The 13,432-nt window shown below is 36.0% G+C and overlaps 1 protein-coding gene across 1 annotated transcript in view; it reads right to left on the bottom strand.

Moving 5' to 3' along the window:
- SACS (sacsin molecular chaperone) overlaps positions 1-13,432 on the bottom strand; it is a 30,497-nt gene that overhangs the window by 9,002 nt on the left and 8,063 nt on the right. Inside the window, 4 exon segments of the mRNA XM_009890617.1 lie at positions 1-2,758; positions 6,839-6,918; positions 9,380-10,862; positions 11,974-12,120. Coding sequence (XP_009888919.1) covers positions 1-2,758; positions 6,839-6,918; positions 9,380-10,862; positions 11,974-12,120 — 4,468 coding nt within the window.

Raw genomic sequence — 13,432 nt, 5'->3', positions numbered from 1 at the left:
TTTGACAGGCTGAAAAGAGTTCCTTTGTAGCTGTAAGGAGATTCCACAGTCAGTGGCAGCTGGCAACCAAAAACTCCTATAAATGGCTTAAACTGATTGGGAAATTTTCGCAGCCTTTTCTGTTGTTTACTCCAGTTGATTTTGATCCCAGGGTTAGATTTATCTCTAATGTGCTTACTGATATGGTTAACATTTGGATCAAACATAATCATGAACTCCCGGCTCAAAATAATAGGAACATCAGTGATATGATAGACAGAATTGAATCCCAGTCCAAATTTTCCTACTTTGTCAACTTCACTCCTTTTTAAAGACTCTCCTAATCGAGTTATATTTAGGAAATCAGAGTCAGAAAATTCAGAATTATTGAATGACCACAAAGCTGGACCATGACACGCTGCCATTCCTGGATCCAGAAGATTCTCTCTTATATCCATATTTCTTCTCATGTCAATCAGGAAATTACATTCTGTTGCATTAGCATCATCAGCATTTTGAAGAAGCTCTTTAAAGATATCTGAAATGGAAGGGTATTCTTCCAAAATGTTTTTAATTCTTACAGTCAGAGGCTCTCTTTGTCCAGATTGCTCAAATCCCATATTTTCTGGATTAATCAATCTTGTGCTAAGGCATGGGACATTTAACCACTCAGCGGTTTTCATTGGTATGTCTTCATGCACCAAAATTATTGGCTCAACAGAATCTTCAAGCAAATCGTTTAAGTCATCAACTTTGATATCACAGTAGCAGCACTCATGAATTGGCCTCATCGCAAGTTTATAAGGAAGTTTGCCACTGTATAGTGGCATGGGTGTATGCAGACTTGCAGGAATCTGATTGCTGTACAGCCATCTTATGATGCTCAACATAATGTGAAGATTTTGTTTACTCTCTTGTTCCGAGAGAGACTGCTCACTTCTTAGATATATTTTCTGAATGACCATAGAAACATGGTCTGGTGTTAACTGCTCAATTGAACCACAACATTTAAACAACTGGTGAAACTTCGCCATCGTTTTTGGCACATAATGTAGATATGGTTGGAGATCAAGATCAGGTACTGACTTTATTACTGCTTGTGTGAGGGAACAAAATGTTTTACCTGTCCAAACCCAGGGAAATTTCAGGGCTTTAAAAGCTTCTTTGCCTTCTTCTAGATGATCGTGCATAAATCCATAAATCTCAAGCAAGATATGCTGAAATTGATAATAGTCCTCATCACTGAAGGTTTTAGAACTGTGCCAATCGACCACGACCTTGAAATGTTTCAAGACTGCTTTTATGCTGGGCTTGGTGAGGATCCCAAGTGCCTTTTCTGTATCCAACAGCACATTTTCCACAAGAGGAACTGAGGAACCAACTAAAATTGCATGAGATATATCACACATTTCTGGCGGTGAACACAGATTGCAATGGTCTCCTTTCCAAACCAAGGACCCTGGATAATTTGGAGGTCTTTCCTTACATGCAGGGATCCATTTTATTTTTTTCAGTGCAGCTTTTGTTTCAGATGAGTGAAGCAGCGTATGGTTTTTGTTCAAAACCATCAAGAGAGTTCTAGCTTTTCTTAACAGTAAGTCATGATCAGTGTTGGAGTCAGCATGCAAACTTTCAATTTTATTTGCCACTCTCATAATATCACTTTCCTCAAGATTGGCCTCATTTTTCAAGCCTATTTGTCTCAGAGAATGAAGAATATCTGAAGATGTAAAAATAACAGGGGGGAAGCAAATTTCCTCCTCAGCATAAAACAAATTTTGCAGAAGTTCTACCTCAGGATCAAAGAGTTCATCTGCTGACATTATCTTTTCCTGTGAAATCTTAATAAACTTTAGTGATGTTAGCCAATCTATCACATCTGTATTCTCATTTTTCAGAAAAGTCAGATTTTCAAGAACCCATTGCATTATCTGCGTTATTTCATCATATGAATAAAAATCACTTTTTATGTCTTGTATAACAAATTTCAAGCAATCTGTGCTCTTCAGCTGTTCTATTTTCAGCAGGTTAGCTAAGCGAATAGTAGCTTCATCACTGCTGTCAATTATTGGAATAGAAAATCTTAGACCAGGAGGAATTTTGGCAGTGTGGTGTAATACCTTACTACCTTTTAGCCCAGTATAAACAGGGATACTTTCATCAGATGATTTTTCAATTTTTTTAAATATTAGCAATTCCTGAATAATTCTTCTCTCTTTTTCACTTGCATCAGTTAAACTAGCTAGGAATGTCCTAAGAGCATCTTTATGTGTTGATGGGAATGATGCAACCTGACTGCACAGTTTCTGTAAGGACATTTTTTCCATTATTTGTAAAACAGCACTTGGTAATGGTGGATGCACATATTTTTTTATAAGTGGATGTTGGATAGATATATCTAGCTTCTCAAGTACGACTCCACCAACTTTCTGAATAATATCAGCTAAATATTCCGGGAGCTGACTCTCAGATTCATCTTCCAGAATGATGGGTGATGGATTTCTAAATCTAACCAGTTCCACTGATGTTTGGTTTTCCTCCAGCAGTGTCTTGGGGATAAGCGGCATGTCATCAAACACACTCAAGTCATCAGAAAAATGTATATACAGGTTCTTCCAGACCATCTTAAACCAGGAAACTGATGGGTGATTTTTGTCTTCCAAACCTGGATACCACTGTACGACCATGTCTCTGCCAGGCCACGTGCTATTCATAACTTCTTTAATGAGCCGGGCAAATCTTTCTGGGTTCAGAAGCTGCAGCTGAGTGCATGGCCTTCCTGAAATTATAGCAAAAGGGCAAAGCCATGAAAATCACAGAGCAGAGTTAGATAACAATGTGCCTGTGGTTGGGGGGAGAGGCAAGAAAAACAGGGCGGGGATCTAACTTGTGCCCTACCTTTTCTTTTTGTGGAAAAAACTGTTTGTTAAATAGAACTGCAGATACCACTTCCCCTTGGTTTTAGGAGTTAATTAAAAGCAAATACATTCCATATTAGTATAAAATAAAACCAAATTGAAAATGATCAATATGTTATCACATTTGTTAGTTTGACACAAGAGTTCTCAGGCATACATAGCAACTATGGATTTACAATCAAAGTAGAAGCTTCAAATGTTTGGGTTTTTTTTGTTTGGTTGAGTCTTTACGCTACCTATTTGCCTAAATAAGAATCTAATCCATTACTTCTTTGTTTATAATTGCAGATTCAAACAGATTTGAAAGGTAATTTATTACATATAGCAAAGAGCAGCTCAGGTGCAGATGATCTTACACTAAAACTGACAAGCAACAAAACTCAGTCGTGCAAAGACTTGAAACTAAGTTTAGATATATATGCTTTTATTCTTATTATCAAAGTTGTGTCTTAATTATCATTATGACAGATTATACTTGAAAACAACAGCATGTCTAGGGGTAAGAAAATAGTACAGAATATAAAAATACCACTACCTCCCAACAACGTCAAAAACAATGACAAAAATGGAAGCAAGACATCTGTTTGAATTTCAGATCTTTCTTCCATCTAGATAGCACTGCTATTTCCTTAAAAGCACCAGTACAATTAAAGATACTATCTACAGTCCCTGCTCTCCTGCAAATCTGTAGCAAGACATCCTTCAGAAAAAAAAATTTTTTCATTTCACTTCATGCCTACAGAGCTACGCATTCTGTTAGTTCTGTTGAACAGAAAACACAGGTAAACACAGCAGCCTTGTGACAGTGAGAAATACTTGCAGCAGTGGGCCAGTGAGATAAAAATCTACTTAAAAGCTAAGCTTAAATCCCATTACTTGAACACAGCACTTTAGAAATACTGTTTTAAAATCTATACATGTGATCTTAAAATACTGGAAATCCTCCTACGGCATGGGAATTTATTAAAAAGCATATTAAAAAAGAGAAAACATTGATTATTTCTGTGTAACATAACTACAATGTTTTCTTCATCAATGTGCATTTCCCCCTGAACTGTATTTAGAACTCTTTTCATAATTGTCTTTGGTAGCTATATTTTGGCAGCTCTATTTGGCAAGTTTTCTTTACAAGAAAGCTGGGGTAATAAGAATAGCTAATCACCAAATTCACACAAATACCAAGCTTCAATCCAAACCAGTACCTCTTCAGTTAACAACCATACCTGAAAATCCCCAGAGAAGCTGTTGGGCTAGAATATAATCAAATCCATTTTTAGAAAACATCTTGTGAGTTACACATTAACATACTAAATACAGAAACAGTTATTAACTAGCAAAGTACAGTACACATTTTAGGAGAGAAAAAATAAGATCTGGTTGTCTTTGTACAACACAATAAAAAAAAAAATTCCATCCCATCATCCCATCTTCCATCCCATCTTCCCAAAGAAACAATACTAGAAAGTTTCTATTTCTGCAACTGTATCAGGAATCTCTCTGATATAATTTCTACAGCTAAATAAGTAACATTCTTGACAGGTGAAGTTTCAAAACCTGCAAAAAAACCCTCCAATACTTATTATTTATAACAACTTACAACTTTGATGGTACTGCAGTTGTACTTTACAATTATGCAAAATCTTAGAACAAAGAATAATTTAGGAGGAGCTAGAATGAAAAGTAGGCCACGGCAATGTTGCAAAGGATTATCTAAAAGTCCTTAGGCATTTCTAGAAGATTCAGAAGAATTATACTTGTCATATTCATTTACAAATGTAAATGTATTGTTTCTTCTAACCAATAAGAGGCATACTATCAACCAAGAACAAGTTCCTATAAAAATGTCATCCAAAGAAACCGTCAGAGGAATAAGAGAGACAGAAGCAAGATCTCAAATGTGACCAAAAATCTTCTCAGGAACTAAAAAGACTAGAAAGACTTTGTTGCAACGCAGAGACCACGCCTAGGAATGACGGAATGTCCTAGAATAACTCAGTAAGAAGTTGAATGAAAACCCTATGAATACATAGGGTTTTTTTCATTTTAGTCACCTCTGCTTTTTCTGTTTAAGATGCGTTCAAGCATATAGTCTGTCAAACCTATATTTTGTTTTGCTCAGTTAAGCATGGTTTTAGACTGCTTTGTGACATGCACTTGGAGGAAACTGTCTAGGACAATACATCTGGAAAGTCAATTTAAGGTATCATCATGAAGAACTGGGATTTTTCAAAGCTAACATTCCTGTCTTCCACACAAATTCTCATCCATCTAATCTCACTGTGGCTGTCTTGATCCCTATATATTTCTGTTCTTTTGAAGTCCCAGCAATTACTACTCAACAGTAGTTCTTTATGGTTCTATCCAAGATTAAGAATATTCACTGTTTAGATACATAATTTCAAGTACTTTCACACTACTTTCAACAGTTTATAGTCTGTATTAAAACAAAACAACATAAATTAAAAACAGTACTAGGGAAATTAACAGTGAAAAAAATTAAACAAGCATATTCTACCACAATAGACAACACCCATCATATAATATGCCCATAAGGCTTTGACAATTCTGCTTTTTAGAACAAAGGTTTTCTTTATAGTCATTTCAGACTTGCTGTTCTTCTTATTCAATGAAAGTCACAGCACTGATTTCATATCTTCTATATAATTTACATTATTTTAAATATTCACAGTTTACTCTGTGCAACAAGTCACTCCCAGTTCTTTCATTTTTTCATAGATGCTTTGCCATACTTCAAAAATTTATCACCTTAGCTTTTCTATTTTTGATAATGAAGTAATGATCAAACCATGGAGAAATGAGTAGGCTTCCAACTGAACAGGAAGAATAACAAACAGAGAACATATAAAGGAGTTCAGGGGAAAAAAGGTCAGAACACAGACTGAAGAAATAGAGACTGTGACTCAATGACTGGAAACCATGATAAAGGGTAACAAGAAAAGCAAATCAACACAATGGTTTATAGTATTCTATGTCTGGTTCTAATCTCTTCAGTCTACAAACACATTCTGATAAATTCAGCAATTTAAAAAAAAAGAAGAGAGACAAGGATCTTTTTCTGTAAAGTTCATTTTCTAGACATTGAAGAATAAAGTAGCGCACCACATACTCATACTATTTAAAAATAAGCTGGAGTGACTTCTTTGGAAATTGTGTTTACATGAGAAGACTTCTGAGACTCAGACTTCAAATTTATCAATCAAACACATAATTAAATGTAAGAGTGGAAAGGTAAATACAAACTCTGAGTAGAAAAGAGGCCAAAAAAATTAATTATGAAGGCAGTTAAAGATAGAAACATCTTCTCAACAGATGCAGCAAACTTCTTCACCAAGTCTTTTGATCAAGATTGGAAGTATTTCAGCAGGTCCACATTGACACAACCATAAACTATGAATTAAGACTCGGGGAACACTTGATGAAACTATATGGTCTGCAGTATCCTTGAGGCTAGATGCTTAAGATAGTTTCATCTGGTTTTAAAAAAACCTCAATGATGTGATCACTTGTGATTGTAAGATAAGAGATCATCCACAATACCAAAACCATGGCATAGCTATTGCATATACAGATACTACAAACACAAAATAGAATTCAGACTGTCTTAACTGGAGGAATATTATTTGCACAAAATTACTGAACCTTGAATACATGCTTCACTAAGTGAATATCTGGTCTTTTACTGCAAATTTTCATCCTTCTTCCCTTGCCTTTGCCTCTTCCTTCATTTATAACTTTCATTTGTGTCATTTCCAATTCAAACAACATAGTCTGTCCTATCTTCGACATTTTTTTTAGATGACCAATTTATTTATGTGAACTCAGTTTCAAAAAAAGGCATTGCTTTAAGCTTGGGTTTAGAACTAGCCTGTTCAGCCATTAGCAATCTGTTTCACTATATGATAACACAAAAGATACATTACCTCGGCTTTTGGCAGCTTCTTTCAAAGCAGCTAGAACCTCAGGCTTCAGGTCATCAGCCTCCAGGGCAAGAAAAAGGGAACTAAACAAACCAATAAAAAAAAAAAAAAAAAAAAAAAAAAGGAAAAAACCCAAAACATACTTTAGCTAAGCATCTAATTTATTTAAGTTGCTGCACAGAAATTACCAGCATAGTAATCATCATGGTAAGACAGTCGCATGCAAAGCAATTGCTTACATATGCAGAATTGGGCTTTCAGTGGGCGTTTTCTTATAAATGAGAAAATCATACATTTAAAAGCAGAGAGTAGTAAGAAACTAATTTTTCCAACTATTCTTCTTTTCAAAGCAGGTCTAAGCAAGTTTTCTTTTGATAGAAAAACTGGGTTTAGAAAATTATTTTCATCTATTTGTATTCTAACAAAAAAAAAAGATAAAATAGCACCCACTGTTCTACATGTCTTAAAGATTCTATTTTGAAAGCATACAAATACAACATGTAATTCTAGAACTTTAAAAGATCTCTGGATTCCAAAAGGTCTGCAGACAGGGGTTAAAATTATTGTAGCCAAGAGTCAGTCGCATTCTGCCCTTCCCTCTCCCCTTCCTTTATGTTAGCCCTTAAAACTAAATAGTTTTTTAGGGCTTTGCTCTTCCTGAAATAAAAAATAACTATCGAGTTTAATTCTGACAGCAGGCATGTTAGTTATACATAAACCAACACAGAATCTTTCCTGTTCTTCCACAGGTGTTAACAGAAAGAAATTCATAAGTTTATTTCAGCTTTTTAAGCAGGCTCCAAATTTGAATACGCAAAGAGCCAAACTCTTAAGTTTAAAGTGTTTTAAAATATCTAGTCTGACTCATTTATCATATTTATAACATTAGAACTAAAAACAATGACTGTAGGCAAGAACAGATGCAAATAAAGCATTGCTATCTCAGATTTCTGTATTATCATAGCTAGCAAGTAGATTTATGCCTGGTATAACATGCTTTTGTATCAGTTCTACATGACTAACCAAACTAAGTCCATTAGCAACAGAACACGAACTGAGTAAGATACAGTGGTATCATTAAATGCCAAAAAAAGTATCTTATGACTAGTCTGAAGCAAGGCTGTTAATTCGCTAGTCTGATCATGGGAATGTTTTGTGTATTATTATACTGGCTTAACTTCTGGAAGGAGAAAAAACGTGAAAGAATAGCAAAAGATAAATAGTCTCACAACAGATGCCACAGAATTTTTTTTTATTATTTTTTAAAGACGACACAAGAATCACAGGCTCTGAGTACTGTTAATCCTCTGATAAATAACCTGAATTCTCTAGAACAAGAAGATTCTGGGTTTAGAATAAAATAGAAAAAGAACAGCAGCAGACTTGAAAAAAAGCAAACCTCTCTCAAGCAACATGGGAAGACCAGTTACCTGCATCCAACTGCTTCTCTTGAAGATGTGTTGTCTATACATATATTCAAACCACAATTTATATAAGGACCTTACTTGGACCACTTTTCACCTTGATAATATCTATATCAGCACACTCCAACCCACCTCTACTTCCCTTATAAACAGTCCATGGGGCAGTAAAAGCAGCAAAGCACATGCCAAGTGTCATATTCTCTCAAGTTGAAAATTAGTGGAACTCTGAGGGAAAGGAGAAGGAGGGGTGGTTGTGAACATACATGCAGGTAACACTTTGTGACGAGGAACAGCTATAGGTAAGACATCTGGTGTGTCTGAGTGACTTCAAGCAGTACCTCATAAGAGATTACTTGGAGAAGGGTCCAGATTTTACAAATCTTTTATACGTGCATAATCCAGTACAGACATAAAAAGCAGTAGTCATGCTTTCTCCCCAGTGACCCCAGTCACTTATTCCAGCTATCCTGCTCTTTCCTATCCCCTACCCAGTGTCAGTGCAAGCTTTTTTGGCAGATGAAATGTGAACCTAATTGGAACATTGATGCAGCTGGGAAATAAGCAAGGACAAAAAAATTAATTGGGGAGGGACTAGAAAGAACAAAGGGAGAGCAGATGAGCAGACAAGCTCACTTCTTTCCATGGTAGTATCTTTTTACTTCCTAAAACCAGTAAGAGTTTAGTACTAAGCCCTTCACTAAAAGTAAGGGCGTTGTGTTAAAAAAAAAAAAAAAAAGCATGAAATAATCTCAAGCTTAGTTTAATAAAAGCTCTTATCAATACCTAATTTAATGTACTTCCTAGTATGCATGTTTCTAACCTCCTCCTGTTTATAATTCTCGAAAGAAAGCTAATTTGAAATATATCCTGAGGTATTCCCCTAAAGCCTAGACCACATGATTCTTTATAAACTTATAATGGCAAGTAGCTGTCAGACTTCTCAAATGAGACATATGCACACAAACATACATGTATAAAGAAAACTGAGTCCTGTTTATGCATTAATTCATTACATTACAGGCTGCTGTATATAATCTTGTCTGCTGATAAGCAAATAACAGTCTGAAGCTCTGTTTTAGCATTTAAACTAAAAAAACAGTATTTAAAATATTAAGTATACCTGGGATATTCTTCTGAGGTTATGTAAACTATATCCTGTTCTGACACAGATGAGGAAAAAGGAATAAAATTTCCATTCTGTAATGGTAAAAGCTCCAACCCAATCAGTTCACTGTAGACTCCATCAGAAAGCACAAATTCTAAAAGATGAAGCTTTTCTTCAGCAGGTCCACTGTGTCCAGATTTCCTTAGTACTTGCCGTACTACAGCAGGAGTCACTTTTTTCACAGCTTTAGCAGTAGAAATAGTAAGATGCACTGCACTAGCAATATTTGCTGGTACCTTGGCAATCTGCTTCCCTGATTTCTGGAGGTAGTTGAGAACAGACTGTGTGTACTCCAAACTTTCATCCATTTCAGAAAAGTGCACCTGTTCCACCTGTATCCACTGATTACTCATTGAGTAAATAACTGTATGCTGGAGCAGCTCTTTAAAGAGAGGTACTACAATTGGTTTCCAAGGTACCCTGATTTTGTTCTCATCAGGCCATAACCTATAAATTATTTCAGCTGACAATGGAAAATCGGAATTCTTCTCAGTCTCCATTCGTTTGATAGCTTCCAATATAAGGGTGGTATATGCCTTTGGTACTATATTCACCACAAGAAGATCATTCCACAAAGCTGCTGGATCTCTCCATTGATCCAGCTCTCGCCATTTGATACTCCTCCTATTGTCTGTAAGACCAAAGAAACCACTAACATGTACTGGGAGTCCAGTTTTGCTTTCTTCACCTGGAGGCAAAGGCAGAAAACAAAATGCTCTTCCTGAAAAGTCTGCTACAGCTCCTTTTTCCTCCCCGTTACTTGATAAAGACATGGCTATTCCAATAGTAGGAACAAATTTCAAGTCATCAGCTAAACAATCCAGTTCAGTACACATTCCTCGACCACCCACACAATTACACACTAACCAAGATGTTTTCTGTGCATCCTTAACACTCTCATCTTCTACAACTATATTTACATGGTATGTCACACATGTTATGCTATTGCTTGGAACTCCCTTACAATATTGATTTATCGCAGTTCCTAAGATCTTGATAGAATTGGGTCTTTCGTGTTTCAAGGCCTTGTTCTCACTAGCTGTTACTCTAAAAATCAGCCTCTCGGTTCCATCAGCTTCCCTAACATGCAATGAAACATCCTGAACACTCTTCAGGAAGAGCAATACTGTGTCTGCATCTGCTCTGAAGGATTCAAACAGCTCCAAAACCTTTTGTTTGTCGTAAACATTGCTGCTCAGTTGGGAAGGCTGCAGACGAAGAGGGAAACGAAAAAAGGTACCAGGAAAGTTTCCATTCTTAAAGGTTTCCTTAGTGCTGCCAAATACACCAATGAATGGTGCAAACTGGTCTGTAAGTTCATTGATTTCCTTGCTGTCTTCTTTTAGATTCCAACACTGGCCTGATTCATGAGGTCCAAAAAGGGTTTGATGGGGATCAAGCATTCCAATCTGGTCACCACTGAAAATACTAGGGACATCTGTATACACAAAGAACAACAGCTATTAATAATCGTAAAACAACATAGTTTCCAAATACAGTCTTAAGGAACAAATTTTAAAGGGGCAAGAAAAAAAAGTTATGAACCTAGCATCAATCTGATACCATATAATTCAGTGCTCATTGAGAGAACACGCACACCCCTATTCTGCAATTAAAAATAGAAATACTTACCTATTTGAATTTTAGCAAACAGTGAGCAACAAAAAGTATAATTTTTTTCAACTCTATCCTTTTATCTTTCCAATATTTTCATGAAAAACTATTTTACTAAAGATGTATTCTATCACATTCCTACTTTGCAGATCTTGAAGGCTTGCAAACAGTAATCTTATACATTTAAAACCATAAATTCTCAGAATTATCAAACCACTGAACATATTAAGCTTTTATTCATGCTCTACTAGATCAAATATTGTGAAAAAACATCCTGTGTCTTAAAAACTCTCTTCACAAGTTAAAAAATGTTATTTCAGCAAAAATTTGCCTCTTATCCTGCACTATTATAATTACTATGTAGACTCTAAGCACAATTTATGCTATATGCTTCTCTTGTACAGCAGTAAAACACTTTTACCAGAACAATAGGTTTCAAGACTGAATATTACCAGCTTGAGAAAGAGTACGTACTCTCTCTCTCAAACGTAAATGTCTGTATACCTCTATTGTGGAATATCCTTTCTAGCATGAAATAAAATCACTGCTTATTATGCAAAGAACCTGCATAAAAGTTTCAGTCTAGTCTAAACTTCCACACTTCTACTTGCGTATCTACCCTATATTACGGGCCTCTATAATATGAATAGCAGCGTATAACTGAAATGACAGTGTAAAGGAACGTCCACTTCAATATAAGGGACTACGGACATAATGATGTTACTAGAAGAAAAATCTCCTCCAAAAACCTTCAAAATCCAAAGTACACCTTCCAAAGTTTTAGAAAAATAGGAACATTTCTTCAGGAAACTTAGCCAGGGTTCTAATTTAAAAATGCACTATAGATAAAATACTAAATGTTTGATGAAGACCTAAAATAATTAAACAATTTTAAAACTTCAACATTTTCATTTTAAAATATCTACTGAGAGTACCTGTTATATGATAAACTGAATTAAAGCCAATTCCAAATCTGCCAACTTTCAGGGGGTCATCTTTCTTCCTGCTTCTTGCTATTTCCTGTATACCATGCCAGTCCTCAGGGGTGAAAATTGCATCATTGTATGCATAAAATGCTGGCCCTATAATAAATATGCGAGTGTTAAAGATGACAGAAGAAAACGATTTACTGTTAAAAAATTTCTAGAAAACAAATTTACAGAACTGAGAAAGTCTTTCTTTAAAGTATACATGTGCAAATATTATGGGGAAGCTACAACTCAAGCTGACGTCAAATTATGCTTGGCCATGAAAGGAACATAAAAAGTTGCAGCAAAACCAGAAGCTAGACGATGGGTATACCACTGTACATGGGACTTAAAAGACTTATATTCTGATATGGTATCTAGTTCTGGTGTCCAGATTTTAAAAGAATGATTCTGAAAAACTGAACAGAAAGCAGAAACCAGCAAAACTTCTGAAAGAAGAAATGTCCTCTGGCAAAATGCTCAAACTCAATCTGTTCAGTCTATCAAAAAGATGTGTGAAAGATGTACTCATCACAGTCTATTATTACCTCCACTGGAAGGGAATACATGGAAAGATATCAATAAACTCTGTGTAGAAAGTAAGACAGACAAATTCAAATTAGAAGACATAATGAGGTTGATTAACAACTGAAAAAAAGCTAGAAACAAGTAGTAATGAACCATTCATCACTGAAATCTTTAAATCATGACTGAATGCCTTTTGGGATGATTATGCAAACTAATTTGTTTGATAAATACATAACTGACCTCTGTCACACAAAGCTGTATTAGATGATGTAAACACCTTTGTATGGAGCAAATTTGATAGAAGGGGAAGAGAATAAGAGAATAAGAGACGGGAAGAAAACATAACTGCCTGGAGAGTGCTGAAATGTAAGGGGCTAGGATAATCTTTACATTAAGAACTGGAGATCGCTCTCAAAAGGTAAAGGTTAATATGTCAAAAATCTGAAAACGATTGTCTAATACCCCAAGTATTCTTTTATGCTAGGTCTTACTCATTAAATTTTCGTTTACTTGCTCCACTAAAAATCCTTTATTGTATTTTGGGATATGGAGTGAACCCAGGGAAATAAACACCAGGATACACAGTCACAGAATCACAGAATGGTCAGGGTTGGAAGGGACCTCTGGAGATCATCTAGTCCAACCCCCCTGCCAGGGCAGGGTCACCTACAACAGGTTGCACAGGACGGCGTCCAGGCGGGTTTTGAATGTCTCCAGAGTGGGAGACTCCACCACCTCTCTGGGCAGCCTGTGCCAGTGCTCCACTACCCTCAAAGTAAAGAAGTTCCTTCTCATGTTAAGATGGAACTTCCTATGTTCAAGTTTATGCCCATTACCCCTCGTCCTATCACTGGGCACCACTGAAAAAAGACTGCTCCCATCCCCCTGGCATCCTCCC

This window comes from Charadrius vociferus, unplaced genomic scaffold, assembly GCF_000708025.1.
Source record: "Charadrius vociferus isolate BGI_N301 unplaced genomic scaffold, ASM70802v2 scaffold278, whole genome shotgun sequence".
Lineage (NCBI taxonomy): Eukaryota > Metazoa > Chordata > Aves > Charadriiformes > Charadriidae > Charadrius > Charadrius vociferus.
Note: the sequence above shows the minus strand (reverse complement) of the source record. Positions and strands in the feature narration are given on the sequence as shown.